The sequence below is a fragment of the Notamacropus eugenii genome, chromosome 6 (genome assembly GCF_028372415.1).
Source record: "Notamacropus eugenii isolate mMacEug1 chromosome 6, mMacEug1.pri_v2, whole genome shotgun sequence".
Lineage (NCBI taxonomy): Eukaryota > Metazoa > Chordata > Mammalia > Diprotodontia > Macropodidae > Notamacropus > Notamacropus eugenii.
This window is the reverse complement of record NC_092877.1, coordinates 205,011,174-205,035,804: the sequence shown is the minus strand read 5'-3', so window position 1 is coordinate 205,035,804 and position 24,631 is coordinate 205,011,174. Positions and strand designations below refer to the sequence as shown.

The 24,631-nt window shown below is 40.0% G+C and overlaps 1 protein-coding gene across 2 annotated transcripts in view; it reads right to left on the bottom strand.

Moving 5' to 3' along the window:
- Nucleotides 1-24,205, bottom strand: part of SH3RF3 (SH3 domain containing ring finger 3) — a 617,431-nt gene extending 593,226 nt beyond the window's left edge. The window contains exon 1 of one of the 2 annotated variants that reach the window (XM_072621836.1): nt 21,453-24,205. In XM_072621836.1, the coding sequence (XP_072477937.1) occupies nt 21,453-22,076 (624 nt within the window). In that variant the 5' untranslated portion in view covers nt 22,077-24,205. The remainder of the gene's footprint in view (nt 1-21,452) is intronic. The other variant, XM_072621838.1, reaches the window with a different exon arrangement.
- Nucleotides 24,206-24,631: the final 426 nt, after the last annotated feature.

Below are 24,631 nucleotides of genomic sequence, written 5' to 3'. Positions count from 1 at the left end.
ATTCAATCCACATTTATTATCTACCATATCCAAGGCACCATGCTAAGTGTTGGCAACACAGAGTCAAAAGCAACCCTTCCCTAGAGAGGCTTACATTTTATTGGACAAGACTACTAAAGGGAAGGAGGGAGAAAGAAGGGAGGAGAAGGACTGGGTAAGGAGGGGAGGGAAGACACACATCCTCAGAGCAAAAGAATTTCTCAGTACTGATTTTCTGGAATGGTAAATTCGTGGTAATAAAGTGATAAGCTGCCATTTGATCCTCAAAAGATGTTTCAGATCTACCTAGTTATCTGTCTTACATTAATTGCTTTAAATCCTTGGACACAAACCACCACCACCACCCCCCCAAAAAAAAGTGCTATGATACTTGAATGGGTATATGTTTACCCTCCACTAAGGAAGGAAGACATTCATTCTCTGAGACTATGGATGCATGCTTTCTTCCCCCTGCCTTGAAGTCCATCCTGTGTTGTGATTGGCTACTATCCTCCCACTCCAGGACAGGCTCATGCCTTCCCGCAAAGTTCTTCATTCATATGTGGTTTGTGAAATGCTATGGGAACCTTCAGGATGAAGGCGAGTTTATTAGTGCAAATGATTGTCAGCATGAATATTAATAGCAATCTTATTAATAGACTGAAGTTATTTCCTTTAGGCACTTGACTCTTGATTATGAGGAATAGAGTGGCTCGGAAAGGACTTGAGGAATTTATGCCAAAAGACTGGTCTTTCAGCACTAAGTTATTAGCTCCAAGTGGGAGCAAGCCCTGCCAGGGACCCAGTTCTGTCCTAGAACATGACCAGTAAATGTTGTACAACTGCCAGTCTGTGATCTCAATCCAGACCCAAGAAAGAGTGTATGCGCTACTATGTCCCTCCAGCACCAGCTGGCATCAGAAGAGAGGCTTGCTTAAGAGGATGTTTTTGTTCCTTCTAGCTAGTAACCCATCAGTCAATGGTCCTCCAAAGGTCTATGCTTCTCTTTTGATCAAACAGCCAATGGTAAACTATTCACAGTCCACCAATTTACTTTAAAATGAGTAAATGTTATGATGGTGGATAGCACTGAAATTGTCTCAGACTGAAAGGGCAACAGCTGTCACATTCAGGTTCCACCTTTAATTCAGTCCTTTGTAATCATTTGGTTCTAACAGCCTTTCCTTTTTCTTTCTTTCTTTCTTTTTTTTTGGTTTGTAAATTACAAATGTACCTTTCAACACTAGAAACCATCCTTTTAGCATTTTTTAACGCTGTGGTTTCTGACTAATAGCATCTTCAATTATATATAATTGAGCATTTTGCTATGATCTAATGGGGCCTATTACTCACCAAAATGGAACCAGTCAACAGCAATATTCCCCATAGTCATCAATTACTTAGCCTTCATTCATCAAGGAATACCTGTTGGTATGTACAGGTGCTAATGTGAAATGTGAACTACAATATACCCTCTCTGTACATATTGCCATGCCAGTGATCTACTTGCAGATTTTAAAAGTCAACTTCTCTTTGGTCATAAATTGGTAGGGGACATTAATTTAATAGATGCCTAGAAACCAATTATTTTTGCCTAAAACAGGACTGGTCATGATTAAAAGGATGCTAGTTTTGTCTCCACTTCTTGTCCCAAATGAGGCTTAAATTATAGCAAGAAAGCTTTCTTTTAGTCTAACAAGCTTCTTTCATGAAAGGACAAAGACCTGAAAAGACCAGGACATAATGTAAGATCATGGAATCTCAGCCCCATAAGGTCTTTAGAGATAGAATTTATCGGGATCTCTCACAACTGGTTCAACTATCCAGGGAACCAAACCATCAGACCTGTCAAGTTCCCTTTCTAGCTTAGTGATTCTTTCCTCATTCCCAAACCCACCCTACACTCCTGCCTCCCCAAACAAATCAAGTTAGTCATTTTTGCTTTTGAAAAATAGTGTGAATACTAACATTGATGTCCATTTATGAGATACTCTCCCAAACTTTCATGCAAAAGGGAAAATTGCCAGGCTAGTTAATAATATATGAGCATATTGATATTTAAGAGCAAGAAATGCCATTTATGTTTAGTGAAAGATAAATCTGGATAGGTGAGTAATATCCAATCCCTATTACAACTATACATTTTAAATTACTGGTATATTACTCTCTTTGTCTCCATGAGTGCCTCCCTCTCCCTCCCTCCCCTCCCCCTGTATCTCTCTCTCCAAGATTCCCTCCCTCTCTGTCTCTAGATCTCTCTCATTCTTCTTTCTGTCTCTAGACCTTTCTCTCTCTCTCTCTCTCTCCGTCTCTGTCTCTGTCTCTGTCTCTCTCTCTCTGTCTCTCTCTCTGTCTCTCTCTCTCTGTCTCTCTGTCTCTCTGTCTCTCTCTGTCTCTCTCTCTGTCTCTCTCTCTCTCTCTCTCTCTCTCTCTCTCTCTCTCTCTCTCTCTCTCTCTCTCTCTCTCTCTCTCTCCCTAGACTTCTCTTTCATTTTTTCTCTAGACCTCTCTTTCACTCTCTCTGTCTCTAGACCTCTTTCTGTATCTCAGTTTCTAGACCTCTCTCCTTTTCTCCCTTTTCTCTTTCCCTGTCTTCCCCTACTTTATTAAATTCACATTTCAGACAGTGACTAAATTACCCTGTCACTGGACTTACAAAAAAGGACAATTTGAGATACCCTTGATTGGCAATAACTACTTTTGTGTTGTTTAGGTCTTTTGTTTTGAAAAATGAAACAAAACTGGAACTGTCTGTGATTTGTTTCAACTATTCATCCTGCATCATTTATAGGCATTTTTCCTTTGGACCATATACAGTACTATGTTTAGTACTCCAAAATAATTCACTGAAGTGTTGACTTATCACCAGATCTGTTGACCAGGCAGCAGATGGCAAAATATATATATAGCTTTCTTTGGGGCCACAATATGGTACAAACAGTGCAATAAATTTGCTATTCAATAACAACAGCTTTGCTTGGCACAAGTAATGTTAACATTGCTGATGGGGGCCATTCCTTCACAACATAAAAGCTGTCATAGACCCAATTATTTAAACAATAATGCAGAATTTTAATAGGGTTTATGGCTAAAAAGAAACCTTAATGATGAACAAATCCAACTCCCTCATTTTACAACTGATGAAAGAGACGCGGAAAGGTAGAGACTTGTCAAAGCCCACACACATATACCAGTATTAATCAGGAGAGCTAGGATTTGATCTCAGGTGGTCTGGGTCCAAATACAGCACATTTGTTTGTGTTGCTGCCTTTCTTTATGTTTCCATTCATTAATACATTCTCTGGCACATACTAGGTGCTTAATAAATGCTTGTTGACTTGGCACCACTCTGCCAGGTGGCTTCTTCTTCCTTCTCAGAAATGCATAATCAAACTGAAAGTAAATAATGGTGTTCATAAAACAAAAATCTCTCAGGGAAAGGAATGAGGGCAAGATGATTCACATTTGAACATGTGCTTTTATTATTCTCTCCCAGAAACAAGAGAACACTTTCCCCTCCCCTGCTAATTCCCTCCAAGACCATTGGGAGAAGAAAATCTAAGCAACAAAACTCTACCAGGGAAATTTGGTAGTCATTCAATAAATGCTTACAGGCTCATTTTTTAAAGGTCTGTAAGCATTTTCTGATAACACCAATTTCTCCTTTAACCTTCCCCTCCCATACTTCATCAACATCACTCCCTTGGCCTTCATAGCTAAGAATGGAGAAAGGTTTTTGGTGGTTCATTCTTCAGGTATGAAATAACCCATTTCCTCCTCTACCTGTGGTTTCGCTGCATGTAGGGGAGACAGTAGCAAAGAAAAAGAAGAACAGAAGGAAACGACATGAATAAGTGGAATAAATAGTAATAAAGGAGGGTCAAAAAGCATGCAGTAGATGCTTATTGTCTGCTAGCACTGTGGTAAATAGTAGGGAGACAAGACAAAAATTAAAATATGTAACTGAGAGCTTGCATTTTAACGGTAGCCTTTCAATGGAATTTGATGGTATCCCAAAAGCATAAGGGAACACGTTCATAATAAAAGCTCACATGGAGGGTTTATCCCATTTGATTCTCAAAGCAATCCAGTGAGGTAGGTGCTATTCCCTTTCCCATTTTACAGATGATGAAACAGGTTCTTGGAGAGGTTGCATGATTTGCTTGGGACACTCGGCTATTAAATACCTGAGAAAAAGGCATTCTTCATGTGAACTCATGTCTTGTAACTCTAAGTAGAGCACTCTGCCCACTATACTAGAGTAGCCTCTTTGCCATGATGGATATGATTATTCTACATAAGACTAAGATTATATCTCAAGAAACCACCAGGTCACATTTCCCGAACACAGGGCAGTCCTTTGCCTGGAACACCTTTCTTTCTCAGCTCTACCCCACAGAATCCCTCATGTCCTTCAAGACATAGCTCTAGCTCTCTTCTACACAAAGCCTTTCCTCATCCAACTGGGCTCTTCCTAATTATTTCACCTTTAATTTGTATCTATGCGCAATATTTATCTCCTACGAGAGAATGTAAGTTCCTTTGAGTCTGGAAGGAACTGTCTGTTTCCCTTTTTCTTTGTGACCTCAGCACTTTACACAGGACCTGTCACATAGTAGGTGCTTGACAAGAAATCCTTGGCAATTGATCACAAATTGATTTCTTCACAATAACCCCATGAAATCAATGGTGTAGATTTTATCACCATTGGACAGATAAGCTGAAGTCCCCTGGAGTTACAGAGCCAGTTCTTAAGGGTTAGAGGCAGGATTCAACCCAGGTCTCCTGGTTCCAGTTGCTCTATGACAACATACTCCTTCCCATCCTTAATTCCTCTAATGACCTGTTAGAGACCTAGTAGATAGCAATCTAAACCTTCTAGAACCTACTTATATTTTCAATCCATACACCTTTAAGGGTATTACAAATTCATGTCTATCTGATTTTTCTATTGTACCCCCCCCCAGTGCTTAGAACAGTGCTTTGCACATAGCAAGTACTTGATAAGTGCATTATTCATTCACTCAGTCAATTAATAAACATCCATTAAGCATCTACCATGTACCAGGCTGCTTTGGGACAGCTAGGTAGCATAGTGGATAAAGCACTGGATTTGGAGTCAGAAACACTCATCTTTCTGAGTTCAAATCTGACCTCAGACACTTACCAGCTGAGTGATCCTGTGCAAGTCACTTAACCCTGTTTGCCTCAATTCCTCATCTATAAAAATGAGCTGGAGAAGGAAATGGCAAAGCATTTCAATATCTTGCCCAAAATGGGTCACAAAGGGTCAGACACAACTGAAATGATCAAACAACCACAACATGTACCAGATACTGTGTTAATCACTAGGCAGACAAAATAACAGGGAAAGGCATTTCCTCACCCTCCAGGAACTTATAGTATAATGGGGGAAAAATCAAATAAAAATGTACAAACTAGCTGTATGCAGGCATATAGGATCAATTTAACAGAGAGAAAAACACTAGGACTGAGAGGGGTTGGGAAAAGCTACCTATGGAAGATGGGATTTTAGTTGGGACTTAAAGGAAGCCAATAGCTGGAGATAAGGGAGGAGACCATTCCAGGGATAAGGAACAGCCAAGGAAAATGTCCAGAGCTGAAAGATGGAATGTCTTGTTTGTAGAACTATCAGGAGGCCAAGAAAGAGTACAGGATGGAGAGTTAGGTGTAAAGGACAACAGAAAAGTAGGAGGGGGTTATGAAGGGCTTTGAACACTAGAGGATTTTTCATTTGATCCTGGAGACAGCAGAGAACTTCTAGAGTTTATTAAGTATGGGTGACTTGGTTGAATCTTCACTTTAGGAAAATCAATTTGATGGCTAAATGGATATTGGTTTGGAGAGGGGACAGAAGTTAAACAGATCCACCAGAAGTATACTGTAATTGTCCAGTTATGAGGTAATGAGGCTTGCACCATGTAACAGTGAAATTGACAAGCTTTGGCAACAAACTGAATAGGAGGTAGGGCAGGTTAGGTGAAAGATAGTGAGGAGGCAAGGATAATGCCTAAATTGTGAACCTGAGGGACTGGGAAGATATTTATTACCTATTTTAAGAGACAAGATTTCACAGACCTAGCCAGAATTTTTTATATCTACTGATATTACTGACATTTTTTCACAATGGCAGTACTTTGGGTCTGACAAGGTTACAACTTCCATTATGCTGACCTTGAAGATTCTTGGATTCCAGTATCCCTTGATAAGTGACCTTTTCTTATTTAGGGAACTGAACTGCATATACACACAAGTGAATATTCACACCACAAGTCTCAATTATTTACTAGACAAACCAAACAAAACTTAGACAGGAAAACTGCAGGGAGATAAATCAGGTGTTCACTAACCAGACTTTTGGATCAATGCTAAATTAAAACACTATTCAGATGTAACCAAATCTGGAGCTCTAAACCCAAAAGAACAACCCAATGTTTTGATAATGGGTCTAAATCCTCTGATAAGCATCTCATTTAAAAGTCTCCATTCAGCTGCTAAATTTACCTTCAAGAGAAAGGGCTCATATGTGCCAGTTCCCACTGCTGGAATCAGGAAGCTATTAAGTTACCAGATGCCAGACTCCTTAGAACAGAAAGAGAAGAGTCTCTCTACTTGAAGCTGGATACTAAGTGTGGAGAAGGGACTAGGAAAAGGATAAAGGGCATCAATCCTTTTTTATATCAGAACTATTCAGGTTTGACAGCCACAGTGGGAACTTTTTAAAGGGATGAGTCTATAAAGCATGGCACTCTGAATTCAAATATTTACATAAATTCTTCACTTCATTTTAAAACCAATGTATCTGGCCCTCAAGTCTATAGACTACATTGAGAGCTTTAAAAAGGGTAGCTAGCAACCTAACTTTACCTGTAAACCACCTAGAAATTATTTTTAAATACAGATGACATCATATCCAAGGTTTTTTCAATAGAGCTTCCTCTCTTCCCCAGATTTTTTTTTTTAAGCATATATGTTCATAATAAGACCAAATGCCTTTCATCACTAAACTAAGACCACTGGAAAGCAGGACAGAGATGATGACTAACTGCGGCTGTTGTGAAACACAAAGCCAGCTGATCAAAACCTTGAAGGGCCAACAAACCAGCAATTGTCAAGAAAACACGCAGCCCACAGAAGGGAATACTGAAGGAAGAGCACTGGCAACAGCTTGGGAAAACAAAAATGGAAATAGAACAGAGGCAACTAAAAGAGCTGAAAGATGCCAGTTTGGATAGATTATAAGGTTGATTTGGTTGGGAGAGATGTATTTTTATTGATGAGCTGGTACCAAGGAGACAAAGGCCAGCCCATGGTATTCTGCAAATCATGAAGTTTACCTGCATCATTTATACAACCCTCTAATGTTTCCATCATCTCCTTTGAGCCTCAGAATACCTCTAAAAGATAAGCACCATAGATATTATCACCTGTATTTTGCAGATGAGGAAACTGAAGATCAGAGATGTCTAGTCACTTGCCCATAGTCACATAGCTAGGCACTGACAATTCTTTTCCTGCAATGAATCCATATTTCATTGTGGATACCACTATCTCCCCATAACCTATTTGGAAAGCTCCCCCTGTTCTCCTGTCATCTACCAAGGAAAGATTCTTATATATATTTATTATGTATTTATAAAACCCCTTTTCTTCTAGCTGCTCCACAGGTAAAGCATGCCTAATCAACAGTGACCAGGGCATTTTTCATTTCATTGGGATCTATGTCTGATTAGACTGAAGAATAATAGTGAAAGGTAGAATGCTACTGATCATCATAATAGTACTATTAGGTAATTATATTATCATAATCATCATTGTTATAAATATCATTTGTATAATGCTTTAAGGTTTGCAAAGTGGTTTACTAATACTGTCTCATTTTATCTTCACAACAGCTCTGAAAGGTAAATGCCATTTTATAAATGAGAAAACTGAGGCAGATGAAGGTTAAATGACCTGCTCAGAGTCACACAACTAACAAGTGTCTGAGATAGGATTTTAATTCAGGTCTTCTAGACTTGAAGACCACCACTTTGTCCACTATGCAACCTAGCCTCCTCTTCTTCCTTTAAGACCTTAATTATAGTGAGACAGTTGTCATAAGTCCTAGGGTCTGGTAAGTAAATAATATCACTTCTCTAGATGCCATACAGATTAAGACTAGTAGAAATTATCAAAAAAGAAATGAGGCAATGTCTAGTTTGGGGATATAAAGGAAATGAGTTGCAATTAACACCAACCATCTCCACAGTCATCATGCAAGGATCACATACAATTCCTTGGAAAGAAGAAAATTCAGAGAACTCCTAAATCAAAAGGAAAGAAATTGCTGACGTTTGGGAAAAGAACATGACTACATAAAGGCAATCTAAGTGGAAATCACTCCACACAAAGGGCATGTGAAATATGAGGTGAATGTCTGAACACTGCTGATATCAGTTTTAGAAGTGCTACTGCTTATAGCAACTCCCAAGCTTTTTAAAAAGACAATCTAGTCATTTAATTGAACTAGGAAATGACAAAAATAACAAGCAGTCTTTGGTTTAAACAGAAAATATCCTGTTGACTAAGTCAATATCACTTGGGTCTTATTATTTGAGTAAGGTATCAACAGTTTTAGTATTTTATGAGAAACCATCTATGGTCAATAAGCTGCATGGATTTTTAGTCACAGAACAATGGTTAGTTTCATCTAGCCTGGGATATAAACTTGTGAAAGACCCTTTTGATCTACTAGTCACTATTCTGGTAAAAATCTCTACAGATGATGATCTACAAGTAGTTCATTTAGAGGCATTTATTAAGCATCAACTAGTGCCAGAGAATGTGTTAATTGCCAAGGATACAAAGACAAAAACAAAATAATCCCTCCTCTTAAGGAGCTTATAGATCTAACATGCACATAAATAAGTGTATATGGAATATACAGAAAATGAATACAAGGTACTTTGGGGAAGATGGTCCCTAGAAACTGATGAGAAAATTAAGCCAGGCTAATGTAGTAGGGAGAGTGTGAGCTGAACTTCAAGGGAAATCAGTGGATCTAAGACAAGGAAGTGAAAGTGAAACAGATTCCAGTCATGGAGGGTGGTCAATGCAGAGGAACAGAAATAAGAGACAATGCACCATGTATAAAGCATGTGAACAGGATTAATGTGAAAGGTAGGAAAAGGACAGGTTGAAGAGTTTAAAATGCCTCACGTAGGAGTTTATATTTGTATTTGATTCTAGAGGTAATAGGGAGCCAATGTACTTCATTGAGTTGTGTGGGAAAGGAGAGTCTAGGAAAAGCTGGTGTAACATGAACAAAACTGTGTTTCAGGAGCTGTATGTGTTTTAGCAACTTCATGGAAGATGTACTGAAGTGAAGAGAGACTTATGGCAGGAAGATCAATCAGAAGGTTATTGCCATAGTCTAAGTGAGTAATAATGCTTGCATCAACTAGGGTGATGGCATATGAACAGAAAAGTGAAAGATGTGAAAGATATTGACAAGATTTGGCATTGGTTTGGATGTGTGGGATGAGTGTGAGGGAAGAGACAATGATGACACCAAAGTTGAGAATCTCTATGACCAGAAGGATGGTATTACTCTTGGCAGCCATTAGGAAGTTTAGAATAAGGGTGGCTTAATGGAAAGGGGCAAGATATGAATTCTATTTCAGTTATGTTTGAGTTTGAGATGCTTACAAAACACCCAGTTTGAAAGGTCTACTAAGCAAATAATGATGCGGGGCTATAGCTTAGGAGACAATACAGGACTGGATATACAGATCCGGAAGTCATTTGCATATAATTGTACCCATGAGAATTGATGAAGACGCTAAATAAAAGAATCTTGGGGGCATGATTCTATGGAGTGGGCATAACATAGAGAACATTCTAACCAAGATGACTGAGAAGGAATAGTCAGACAGGTAGGAAAAACCAGAAGAAAGCAATGTCATGAGAAACCCAGAAAAGAAAAAGTATCCTGGAAGAAAAGCTGGTTAATATCATCAAATATGGCAGAAAAGTCAAGAAGGATGGGGACTAAGCAAAGGCTGTCCCCAATTTGCCAATGGATCATTGGTGTCTTTAGAGGGAATTGTTTTAGTTGAGTGACGATATCACAATCCAGATTGCAGAGGATTTAGAAGATAGTGAAAAAAGAGGAGATGATAGCACCTAGAGTAAACAACCTTTTCAAAAAGTTTGATTTAAGAAAGGGAAGAGAGATGCAGAATACTGGCTAATAAATATGGTAGGATCTACTGATACTTTATATAGACAAAGGAGACTGGTACATTTGTAGGCAGGAAAGGAATCAATAGATAGGGAAAGAAAGGAAATTAGAAAAAGGAGATGATAATGGGGCAATCTACTGGAGAAAACAGGAGTAAGGGTGTGATGCATACATCTAGAAGAGTGGTTGGCCTCAATCAGGAAAAAGGCCATGTCTTCACAAACTAGACTGAAGGACAAAATAGTGTAGGATGATGTGTCAAGGAGTTGTGAGAAAGAAGAGGAAGCCCCCAACAAATGGTCTCAATTTTCTAAATAAAATATTAAGTAGGGTCTTCAATTGAGAGAGAGGAGGGAGGAATTCAAAGGGAAGCTTGAGGAAAGAAGTCTTTAAAAATCTTAAAACAGAAGTTTTAAGAGTGACAGTTTAGTCTCTGAGGAAAATGGCACCATAAAATGCCAAAGTAGTATATTAAACTTCTTACATAATTTATTAGCTTTCCTTACTATATTTTCAGAGATTCTGGTTTATGTCTCTCCAAGACCACCAAAACAATATTTGCCAGGTAGTATAAACATTCTCCACAAAACACTTAGTTGGTTAGTAGATTTTAAGTAACATGGAACAAATTTATGTTCTTATAAATTTAGATTTGGCATCTATATCTTACAGCATCAGTAATGGAATCCCAAATTTAATTGAAGCCAAGAATATATTATAGCTTCCTTTAATGATATCATGGAATTTTGAAAGAAGTAATTAACTGAGCTCCAGGAGAACACTAAAAAAAAAATGCTCATGCAATTCTTCTATTTGTGCTCTTGGCTACATAAAAAATAGCAACATAAAATAAGCTACAAAGATAGCAGTACTACAGGTTCCAGAAAGGAGTTTTTTTATGTAGGTCTTATAGGTTTGAAAATCACTTTATGTTATTTTATTAGATCTTTGCAATAATCCTGTGGGGCAAATACTATAATCATGGTCCATTTTTCACAGATGAGTAAATTCAGGCTTAAAAAGATTAAGTGACTTGTAAAAGGTCATCCATCCACTAAGTTCCAGAGTAGATAATCATATGCCTACTTAAGTGATATATTATTAAGTATTATTAGAATTGAAAACACATTTAAATAGAAAGACAAATTAAGCTCAGTGTCCAAACCAGGATTGGCATTATTAATATATGAGCCATGGAGAGCAAGAATCATATGAGAAAGGAGTTGAACTGAAATTTTAGCTTGACAGTTTGCTTCCATATTTTAGTGTGTATTCACAATGTCAGATGTGTGTGACTATTAGTTTTAAATATTAGACATTTAAAAAGATCTTGGAGCCTGGTCTCTAAGAAAACAAAAGAGCAGAATCACAGCATTTTTAAAGCTGGGAGGAACCTTCTAAGTCATCCATTCAAAGCTGCTCAATTTATAGATGAAGAAACTGTGTCCCAGAAAGATCAGGTGGCTTTCCTGAGGTCATACAATAAGTCCTAGAATTAGGATTTCAACTCATGTCCTCTGTTTCAGCTTCAGTGCATTTCCATTGTACCAAAATCAAATATCTAGGTAAGTTATACAAATAAAATGTGCCAACTTTAGATAAAGCCAGAGCTAACTTTAAAACTATTATAAACATGGCACAGGTAAAAAAAATGCATAAAGAAGTTACTTATTGAGATATCATGATACATGTCCAATACTCCTTGGGCCATCTTTCATTCTACAAAATATTGCTACTGTCCATTGTGCTGAAGTGAGCATCTGGATATACAAAGCCTATGGAACTTGAAAAGCATATGAGATTTTTGTATGAGCCACAGCTCTTATTTCCATAGATTCCATTACTCTTATAATCAGCTACTCCAATGGCATCATTTGCTAATCTCTGTGAGGATCTCAAAGTAAAGATTAATATGTAATAATTTTAACTCCTGAATCAACATTCAGAAGCTAAAAGCTTTTTTCCAAGCAATATTATCCAGTGGATAAAAGGTTAAACTAAGAATCCAAAAGCCTGAATTCTAGCCCTGAGTCTACCAATGACAATGGTGACTTTAGACAGGTGATTTAAGCTCTTAGGTTTTCACTGTCTCCATATACAAAAATGTGAATGCAATAACCTGCCCCATCTACTAAACACATTATATATAATAACAAATAGGAATGTACCTATACTTAGGATAGGTGCTGCATAAAATCAAGACATTATAAGCATTGAATACAAATTCATGAACCCCTAAGTCCCAGCAAGATAACAAGAGTGTAAAATATCAACCTTTCCATGATGTGGTTCAATGATTATTTGACTCTTCAAATAAAAAGCAATATTTGAAAGGCCACCCAAGAATGATCATTAATCTTAGTAGGGAAAAGCAATAGTTGTCAATGGCTAATTCAGTCTGTGATCATAACATTTCACCTCCATCTACATAAGCCTGCCTTCTCCCCTACTGTCCAAACCTTCCTCTTCTCAGAGCAACAAGACTGAGATTCCAACAGATACCAAACAGCAAATCCTAAGAATGGTTGGGATACTCCTGAGATTTTAGAATGCTAAAGAAGAGATTCTCCATATATTGGAACTTAGCTGTTTCTCCGTGCATGCTGGTTAAAATTCTTAGGTTTCTTGGCAAAGTGACATGTACCCTGGAGGTAACCCTTAGGTGAAATCAGATTAATACAATATTTTTAAAAAGCCATGAATACCTGTGTGGGAGTCTGATGTCATTCCCTCCATGTCTCACAAGCAATAAGCAAAGGAGTCACCATCATGTTCTTTGAAAGCACTCAAATTCTCAAAAGAGATAGTTTATGCTTCATTTCCAACACAACGCCTATCAAGCTTTATGTAATATAAAAATGATCTAGGTTTAAAAAAAACTGTGAATGCCTTTTGGATACTGAGGAAGCAGCAAAATTAAAAAGCTAAAAAAGAAAAGAAAGAAATTATTGCTGCTTGCTCATACACAGTGCTACATCAATTCAATTTTACTTTTTCTAAAATAGGAATTTTCACCAGAAACACAAAATTCCTAAAAGATTGATATGGTAATTCTTAAAATATAGATATGCAGAGATATCTGCATAGTGAATGTAGCCAACTTTCCTAATAAATTTTTTCTTTAGTCATAAAGGAAGGACCCAAGTTTCTTCTTATCCTATTTCATAAAGGAAGCAGCAAAGAGCAAGTATGAATTACTTTGAAAATGAATTTTGAACTTGAATTCTGATGTGTGCATAGTGTTCATTTCCTACTTGGAATGTTCTTTTGGTTGAAAAAGTCATTTAAGTCTCTTCTCTCATTTAAAGTATTTTTATTCTCCTCCCTCTCCCTCACTTTCTTACAGCTAGTTTTAACTTAACTGTAACTTAACCAACTGCACTTAACTTAAGTGCATATATAAGTTCACACACATCCATTAGACAAAACCAAAATATCCTATTCAAACAGATAACTATATCAAACAGATACACTTTGCTAAGTATAAATACATGTGAAAGAACTAACTGAAATAATTCTCTTTTGGACTAGTCTTAGTTTACTTTAAAGGGCTATTCTACCATTAAATATTCATAAGGCATCAGGGTGTAAGATTTTTGCTCAAAAAGATAAAGCAACCACTTCTGTATAAAATTCAAACTGTGACAACATTTTCTTTCCAACTGTGATTCAACTCAATCAGTTAAGGAAGCTCTGCAAATATGGCATGTAAATATATATATATATACATATATATATTTATAAAGCCTACTCTGCTACCAACACCTTCCCTGTTAGCCTTTTCTTTTAAGGTTAATTAAAATTCCAATAGGATAAACATCAAACACACATTTCTAATTCAGTAACTGAAGCTCTTCCAAGCAACAGAAAATCTGATAAAACTGACCTCTAGTTGGCAAGAGAAGCTACAGGAAAAAACATGTGTCCCCAATAACCAAAATCTTACTGATGCTTTATTTCAAATACTGCACTCTACCCTTCCCCATCAGGATAATATCAGGAAAAGATAAAGTACCCATTGAATTGATGTAACATGCATTTGAAGTAAATGTATAATTTAGACACAGATTTATCATGCTCCACAAAGCCATCAGGGCTACTGTGAACAGCTAGCATGTATGAACATTTAGCATATAATTCTACTCTGCACGCTCACACAACGAAAAAGCCTAATTCTGTATACTTGTGGACTGGTTATTGTCCCATACAGATTTATACTGGGGGCTTGCCAACCAATTGTATCAGCAACCCTGGACAGGACTATTTTCCCCTCTGCTTTTTTCTTAAGCAGATTAGTTTAGACTTTCACTTTAATGAACCTTCTAGGGAACAGGAGCATTGGGCAGGTTTCAAAGAATAAGAAAAAAACAAGGGAAAGCAACAGGTTCAGGATAGTATTCTATATGAACTCTCATCAGTCTAAGCTAATGCACAATTACTACTGATGGCCAGATTTTGAATCCAAAAGCAAGATTAGACTACTTAAAAGTTTCCAACATCATGTATAAAAAAAGATTCTACTAAACCATCTTCAATAGGCACAAACTTTGATTGTTTTCCCAGTTAAGCAATTTTTTTACTATTCCCCCTAATACATATTCATGAATTTAATAAACATTAATCTAACGCTTGGTAAATGCAATAGATGTTTTGTGTTGGGAGTTGGGTGAGATACCAGGAAAGCAAGTCACTTAACCTCTCTCAGTCTCAGTTTCCTCATCTGTAAAATGGGGCAGTATAGTAATAACAGCATCTAGCTCCCAGGGTCACTGTGAGGATCAAATGCGATAATGCATGTAAAGCACTTTGAAGACTCAAGTTAATTGACCATTATATCCAAGACCTTGGTTGTCTTTCTTTGTAGCAAACAATAACCTACTAGGTTTTCTGAGCACAAGTAAGTTCCTCTACCACTATCAGTCTCAACTTTACAAGAGTAGACTAAACCTCATGTGTGTTAAGAGAAGATTTAACTCCCAAAGGGAAGAACTAAGATCAAGGCATGGAAATTCTAGAGATGCAGACTTAGGCTTGACACAAAGAAATATTTGCTACAGTTAGGCCTATACTAACAGTAGGTAATTGGCATGCATATAGCACTGAGCCTGGAGTCAGGAAGACCTGGGTTTAAATCCAGTCTCTGCCACTTTCTAGGTGAGACTCTGGCGAAGTCACTTAATGTCTCCCTGCTTCAGCTTCCCCAGTGATAAAATGGGGATAATAATAGCTCCTACCTCCCAGGGTTGTTGTAAAACACTCAGCACAGTGCCTGGCACACAGTAAGTCTGAATAAATGTTTGTTTCTTTCCCACTGCCTTCTACTTCAAGAAATAGTGTGTTTCCCCCCCTCAGTAGATCTTCAAGCAATGGCAAAGATGATGACTTACTGTTGGGGAAGTTGTAGGTGGGATTCTTAATTAGGTATGGGCATGAACTAGATGGGCTTTAAGGCTTGAATTCTTTGAAGATCTTTAGAAAATATTCTTAAAAGAGCCTGGTTTTAAGCAATGCCTTCTAAATATTTATGTTCTGAAATAATAGAACTTTTGAATTTGAAGAGAATGTGGAAATTCCAAGCTAGCCTATACCTAGAACTAGAATCTTACTCCTAGGTAGGTTTGAGGAAGTAAGGACCTAGAAAAGTTAAGGGACATTCTCAGGGCTAACACTGATACATGCTGTAATTTATTATCCAATGTGGTCAAAATGGCTACTGTGGAATTTGCAAAAAATATGGAATCACTTGCCTTTAATTCTCTGAGGTTAGGGGTGTGGGGTGTTTGGGTTGTGCCTTGCTAGCCATTATCCTCCTACTCAACTAAGATCTTAATTAAGCTATTTGTCTTCAGTTCAGAGTGACTAAACAATGAGATAATTCACTTCCAGGTTCAGAGATAGAATCTGTTTTTTTCAAACTGATTCATTTAAACAGAGCTGTCATCCTTGAAATACAGTATGTCTTATCTACATTAATATAAAAAACCACCTAGAACAGAGTGAGCTTGACATCATAAAAAGCAGTGCTTAGGTTTATTATACTATTTTAACTGTAGATGTTGTCCCACTCTCATGACTCTCTTGATAAGAAAATCTGGTATGGTTTGGAATTCACAGTATCCTTTTGAAACCAATATGAAGATTATTTAGTAACAAACTATTAGGATGGTTTTCAATCTGACAATGACGAGACTGTTGAAAACATGAGGCTCTGTTTAGTTTTGCCACAAGGACTCAATGTGATTTTACGTACAATAAAATACAAGGAGACCTATTTAAAGGGCCTAACACATAGGAAGCACTCAAATATTTGTTGATTTGAATGCAAAAGTGACTTCCACCTAAAGTCCTTTATCTACCAAATTTACAGAATTGTTTAATAAATAATAATCCCTTATGTTTACACAGTTCCCACAGCACACAAATTGATAGAGCTAACAAAGCAAGATTACATGTTTCTATAATGTCAACAAGCTATTACTGACTACCAAAATTCAAGTTTTGAATAATTAAGTTTACTTACATTTTAAAATTTTGGGATAAAACTCTGACTAGTAAAACAGGTTAGAGTCATAGAATCTTGAGGTTAGACTGAGTGATCTTTATGGTCTCTTCCAACTCATTAACCAAAGCATTAATTTTATCGTCAATGTTCCATCAAGTATTAGCCACCACTCAGACATCTCCAATGATTGTGAACTCAATACCTCACTCAACAATCCATTCTACTTCTGCACAGCTTTAATTACCAAATTCTTCCTGGTACTGAACTAAAATCTACCTCTTTATAATTTCCATCTCTTGGTCCGGGTTCTGCTCTCTGGCATGATGCAGAAAAATTTTAATCCCACTTCCCCATAATAACCCTTCAAGAATGTGAAGACAGCTACCATGTTGCAGCTAAGCCATCTTTTTCATAGTTTCTGCATTTTGTTATCTCATTCAGCATCTTTTCCGTATCCCTTACCATACTGGTTATACTCCAACTTGTTGATGTCCCTCGCAAACTATGATTCACTAACCTTAATTCAGTACTACAGATATAATCTGACCAATTCAGATCATAGTAGGACTACTGAAAGTAATCATAGTAACCTCATTTTTATATTCAAATTTGTAATCAAACCAAATTCCCCCTTTTTATATGAATTACTATTTAATCCCTTTGATAAAAAAAAATATCTCCTCTCCCCTTACCTACCCAAAGAAAGGGAAATGTTTGATGTGCAAAAGCTACCTAATTAATTTGAGGTTTACTGGCTAGATTTCTTTCTCAAAGATGAAGTCTGAAACCCAATGCACTCTGGATCTCAAGGATTGAAAAATAGTCCTGCCCAAGCACCACTTAATGGTTATTTTTTGGGTCCTCCTGGTTCAGAGTGAACATAAATAATAGCTGTTTCTCTTTTGGTCAGCAGATCTGAGGGTCTTCCCCTCCTGGTTTGATTTTTTTTTTTTTATTAAAGGGACCATACCCTGATTTACTTCTTAAAGAGGTCTATTCACTGAATGGGCATGGCCTCACTCAAAGCAAGAACCTGAAAAGACCTTAGCTTAAAAGGGCCAGAGTCTCCAGGGTCTCCCACCACATCCTAGGCCATCTTCAGTCATTCTGATCAATGTCTGGCCACTGGACCCAGATAGTTCTGGAGGGGAAAGTGAGGCTGGTAACTTTGCACAGTCCTCCCTCACTCAAATCAAACTACAAGTCATGTCATCATCTCCCTGATGTCATGGTACTCTTAGAGAACCAAGGACAAACCACAACTACCACACAACTATTTAGTCACATTCCAGCTTATACTTGCCTTTTTCACTCTTGGAACTGGCCTTTCACTCTAGGCACTTAGAATAAATTCATCTTAAATTGGGCTTCAAGATGGGTCTTTGAGAAAAGAGTGAAGATCCTGACACTGTCTTTCAACAAATGAACCAATACTCCCAGGTTATGTCATCTCCAAGTTTAAAAGGCATGTTATCTATGCTTCCATCCAAGTTACTGATAGAAATGGAATATGGAGTGGGCCTAAAGACAGGCCTGAGTCATGCCATCATAATGCCCCATCCAGGCTAGCATTCATTTTTTTAACTGAGACTCTTTTAGTCTGGCCATTGAGTCAGTGATGAATCAAGCTAAATATATGGCCATCCAATTAAAATTTATATGTGCTATCCACAAAAAGATTGAGAAAAAGTTGTGTCAAATGTCTTGCTGAATGAAAGTCTGATACACTTCCCTATTCATCTCAGAAATACCAACCTGTCAACAAAGTAAATGAGGCTATTGTGGCAAAATTTGTTTCTTCTTAATAAACCCTCGCAGGATTCTAGTGATCACTAAATGCCCACAAACCATCAATGGATAATTTGCTCTAGAACTTTGTTGGAGATAGATGTTAAATCCAATAGTTTGCATCTTATAGAATACATCCACTTTCTTAAAAAAAATCAGGAAATATTAGACCTTCTCCAGTACTGGGCACCTCTCCAATCCTCCAGGATTCCTCAAACATTGACCAAGATTTAGCAAACACTTCTGGCTATTCTTGCAGATTGATGTGATATAGTGTATCCCAAAAAGGTGATCAGAAGGTATTTAATAAATGCTTATTGACTTTGAACAACTAGTACTTGTTTTACTATCTCCTCACTTGTCCTAGGCTTCAACTGCCTCTTAATCAACGGATGAAAACTTTGTTTTATCCTTTTCACTGTGAAGATCATTCTTCTAGATGAATAAGGACAGAATATAACCTTCTTCTCTCCCCCACCCCCACCCCCTTTGGCTGTTAACATCCAGGTATGGGTGAAATGCCACATCAATAAGTCAAGCTTTCAACAGAATCCAGCTATGGTACCTTTAAAGCGGGCCTGGGGAGAAAGAACTGGTGAGTGATGAAGTATTTTTTGTTGTTACTTAATAAGTCATAGAATATTTAACAAGCAAAGATCATATACTAGAGAGCAACATTCAATTAGTGGGTAAAAAAAACATGGTTATAGTCCCAGCTCTTCTATTAACTTGACCTTAAGTAAGTCATTTGACTTCCAACTCTTGGTTTTCCTGTGAAACTGGGATATTATTTGCCACGGCTATCTCATCATTTTGGTCTGAAAATCGAAAAGATGTGAAATAACCATATGAACTGAAAAAGTACTAAGCAAGATTCAAACTATAGGTGCCCTTATAAAAAAGTTTACAAGTCTAGTTAATAAAATCCCACTCTAATCATTCTGACTGCTAACTTCAAAAATTACCCAGGATGGAACCTAAATGATGCAAAACTATAAAATTACAGGTGAATCTCCATGGCAGTGACCTTCCATATTTCAGAGGCCATATATGAAAAGTTCTGTTCAAGGAGAATTCATGTAGAATCACCGTAAATATTTACCAAAGTTTCACCCAGTGGAAAAGAGGCATCTTTTCCCTTAAAAATCAAACCAAAACAAAAAATGCTCCAGACTGAGTGTCCCAAAAGATTTGAAAATAGAATAAAACGTGTCTCCAGAAGTTATGACATTTTGGAGATATTGCTTAATGATAAGTGCTTCCTTGGAGAAGTAAACTGTATGCCCATTTCCCCCAGAAATAGTATTATACATTAGATCGAACAATAACAAAAAAGAGGAAAGTCTTCAACTTAATACACTATGGCTCTATGCCCATGTGGAATGAGTTTAGAGCTGGATTTATCAATTTTTTTTAAACTGAACGTTGTCTTGATTCTGCTTTAGACAACAGTCCCAAGCAAATATTTCTTAACAAGGTCTACTAAAAACAGCTATAATTTGCAGTATGAAGAGAATGGCATTTCTAAACATTCTCTAAAATGTGGCCAGCTGGTTTTGAACACCATACATCAATCCAATTGGAATCTCAGGGCCAAGGTTTCTTATTTCAGTGATTTCATTGTATTATATGATTTCTTAACATTTCAACAATGTTATAACATGTTTATTACTTATTTAAACCAAAATCTCCTTTACATATCAGTTCCTCAGAAAAAAAAGATTAGCTCCACTTCTATCAGTAAAATAAAACCATGCTTCCAACCTATTGATGTTGAACTTTTTTCAGTGTTAAAAATGGATTATAGAATTATTCTCTCCATTTAATATTTCCAGGACAGGTTGCTTCTCACTGAATCAACATGACACAGTCTTGCCCTTCACAGAAGGACCCCACCATGGGGTGCCACTGAAAAAAAGGATGAGGCTAAACAATCAGTAGATCTAAAAGATTTTGAAACCAAATCACAGAAACCTTGAAAGAGATGGCCCCGTTGGCTAAGAACTAGAAGCAGTGAAAGCCACACAAACCCAGACTAACGACCCATGTGGGAATGCAAACCTTGCCCTGCTAAGAGCTATGAAAAAGACAATCGCTTCCTGACAGATGCTGCCAAGTCCAGTCAAGGGCTCAGCCAAAAGGGCTCCTTTGGTCACTTGACTGTTAACTCCTTCCTTCCAAAGAGGATTTTGATTTACTCTATTTCAACCAAACCTTTTGACCGGGATACTGACTTTCTCTCCATTTACAAAAGACAAACAGCTGAGGCATACCCCCCGCCCCCAAATACACACACACACACACACACACACACACACACACACACACACACACACATACACACACCTCAAAGGGGTTGGGGGGGTCGTTAAGAAAAAAACTTTATTCACCCACTATACTAAAGAACAATGGACTTGTTTAGTCTGCCAAATGAAGGTTTCCGTATGAGAAAATGAAGTGAGGGGGTGATTCCCAAAGGGCTGAGGTGCTGACAGAACCCAGGAAAGGAGGAGGGGGAAAGGGGGTGCACAAGACTGATGAGAAGGCTTAAGGACTGTAGCTGGGAAAGTGGGATGCTGGAGCGCTGAGGACAGGTGAAACAGGAGTAAGAGAGAAGGGGTGATACTTCTGAGTACAGGTGGCTGGAGGTGGAAGGGGGCTAAGGGAGAAATAGGGAGCAGATCAGGAAAAGCAGGTGCAAAAATTTCAGAAGCTAGTAAATTACATGGTCCAGGAGTTGACATGGGGGTGGAATAAAGAAATGTTTAGAAAACTCCCAGAAAAACCAAACCACAGAGGAGAAAGTGGAGGGAGGCGGGGAAGGAGTAGTGTGAGAACACGTGCAGGAGCCCAAGCTATGCGCGATTCGCGTTTCTTGAGCCTTCTCTACTCCTCCCACCCTAGGCACTTCGTCGTTCCGTAGCGGTAGGTACCCACCTTTCCCAGGAGGGCGCTCCTGCTAGCTGCGGCCAGCTCTCGCAGACTGGCGGCGGCGCTGGTGCCCCCGGAGATGGTGGCGGCGGCGGCGGCGGCGGCGGCTGGGTGATAGACTGGGGACCCCGGGGCATTGCCTCCACCTCCGCCACCCCCTCCAGCTGGGGTAGGACCGTGACCCCTGGCCGTGGGACTATTCCCGTTGCTGCTGCAGCTGCTGCTCCCACCTCCCCCGCCGCTGCCTCGGGGTCTCTGTCGGATGCCATCCAGCAGCCTGACGAGCAGGATGTTGGCGGGCAGTTCATCCACCCCACAGCCCACCAGGATGCGACACTCGGGGCAGCGCAGCTCGTGGCGAGAGCACACGATACTCTCCAGACAGCGGCGGCAGAAGGTGTGTTGGCACGGGAGCACCTTGGCAGTAGTGTCCAGACGTTCCAAGCACACCGAGCACTCCAGCAAATCCAGCAGGGAGGACTCGTCCATCTCTTCTCCTCCTCCTCCTGCTGCTGCTGCTGCTGCTGCTGCGGCTCGCCTCCGCCTCCTCTCGCCCTGCCTTTCCTCGTCTCCTTCGCTCTGCGCTGCAGCGGCTTTGGAAGCGCACAACCAAGACGCTCCTAGGAGCATGGAGTCCGGTGGTGGCTGCTGCAGGGAACGCAGCAGCCCTAAGTCCCGGGTACTGTGGGCCTGCCGATGGCAGGAGGCATCGGGGCAGCCACCCTCCAGGGGAGACGCGGAAGAGGGGACCCAGCCAACTTCATCCACAAATTAACCGCGGATGTAGCCAGGAAACGCTGGGAATGAAGAGCAATGGGGAAGGGGGAGTTTTCCAGCTCCCTCCCTCGATCTCTGGACGTGATGTCACCACCTCCCCTCTTCCCAAATGCGCTGGGTCCCGAAGGCTACAGGAGCAGCAATGAAAAAGTGGCGCAGAAACAGCCCTTCGGACGGGCTTCAGGAGTTGTGCGCTCTCTGGGGAACCAATTCCTATCCAGCTCCAAGACAAAACCTCACCCTGCCTTTCAGCTAGATCTCCAGACCCCTCCAAGTCCCTGGGCCTCCAGGGCAAATCATCTGTCCGCCCCGCAGGGGGCAGGCACGCATTGGGATCAGATGAGCTACACCTACACCTGTCTCTCCCACGCGTGTCCAGGGGTGGGTGGGGCGCAGAGGGTAAAACCAGTCAAGCGGGGGCAGGACGCGACTTAGTGGGCTCCAAAGGTTCAGTGGTGGCCCAGGGCGCCAGCGATGTAGCTTTCAGACCGAGGAAAGCGAGAAAGCAAACGCAGCAGCAGCTGGACCTGCAAGACCAGGGGAGTCTTAGGAGCTTTGTCAGAGCTTCCTCTCCGCAGCCCTGCCAAACTGTACCGCCTACGCGGCTTCTCCATGGGGCTCCCCACCACCTGATCGCAGGTCCCCGTCGCCTCCCTCCCTGGAGCTCCTCGCGTTAGCTGGATCCTCCGTTCTCCTCCAGGAAAAAAAAAAGTGCACTGCAAGCTAGGACTGAAACAAACTGGCAGGGAGTCAGTCACCTTCACTGCAGGATGCTGGGTACACAAGACGGGTGGAGGTTAAGGGAAAGGGCAAAAATCCACCTCTTAATACAGCAATTTGTTCTTCCCTCTGGCTGGCGGGTGGCAGCCCGTGATCCACCTTATATAATCCTCCCGGAGTAGTGAAAAAGGAAGGGTGGGGGGAACCCTTCAAGTCTCTCTCCTCACCACTGACTGACTCTTTCTCCCATGGATTATTACCATCTTCTCACCCCAAGCAGAAAGAAATTCACCGTGGAACTCAAGAGATTCGGTCAAGCTGATCTGAAGAGAAAGGGGTCATAAAGTTTGGTCTGTGATGTCAGAATCCTCCTCTTCTTCTCTGGAGTCTGTTGGGATTGGGGTTTGTTTTGTTTTTAGAAGAGACTCGGGATGAGCACAGGATGCATCATTCCAGACCGCTAACTCCCTCAAGCATCCTAAGCCTTCTCTCCCCTCTGCTTCTCCGGAGGAATGACAGCTACGGTGATGCCCTGGGATGCTGCTGCTGCAGTCACGACTGCTCCAGCTAAGCTTGGTGCTATGCACTGGAAGGGAGAGATTCCTGAAGTTCTAACTAGCTGCGCAATTCACCGCACCTTTCATCTCCAGGATCGTTTACGGTTACGCACTTGACCTCCGGGCCCCTGAACCTTTTCAGCAGCTGCTTGAGCAAGGCCTCTGACAGAACTGCAGATCCTTCAAGCCTCTGTGCCCTCTTGCTGCCCTCTTAACGCCTAGCAGGAACACACTGCTTCTCCTCTGGCCGAAAGTGATCGCCAGAGAAAACTGCGCTCTCCCACGTCCAAGGAAACCCAATTCCAGTGATTGAGATGTCTTGGAAGCCTCCTCTGTCTCCGCGGCAACACCTCTTCACTCCTACTCGAATTTCCCTTTGGGTAAGAGAAGAGGGATGGATAGGGGGAGGGAAAGAATCGATTTCTCCTACCCGACCCCCTGGCTCAGGAGAGCGTCAGAGCAACGGAAATACGTACGGGAGGAACTGGAGAAGCTGGGGAAGTTTGGTAGGGTTGCTTGCCAACTGGAGTGAAGATATTCGCTGCAATGCGCTGCCCTCTCGTGGTGGTTTCCTGTTCCAAGTTCAGATTTTGTCAGAATTTGTCTCCACTAACTGAGTGGCTCTCGAGTTTGGAGTCTTCTTGGCTGGCCGGATGAACATCTATCTCTTATGCAGTGGTCACAGCATCTTCACAAGGTCAGAGTATCCCAGAGACCTTCAGTTCGAAGACTTTTCAAAAGGCGGGGGAGCAATCCAGGACCTTCCACACCCTGGAAATTCTGACCCTGGATCATGAAGGTCATGCTCTCTTTGTGTGGAGGGGGAATTTTCTTATAGACTCAAAGATACTACCACTAGAAAAGGACCTTGGAGGTCATGTCCCACTCTAGAATTATACAGATGGAGGTGGACCTGAGGCTTAGAGAGATCGTAAAGATTAGTCTAAGCATTTTATAATTCCCATTTTTGACTATAAAAGTATACAAATCATTCTGACCATCACTAAACATCCTCTTCCTATTTTGAAGCCCATATTATCTCCTTATGCTAACCATCTAGCTTAAAGTAGACAAACAGCTAAACGCACTATATCTACATAGACCCAAATCATGCTGCACATCCCCTCCAGC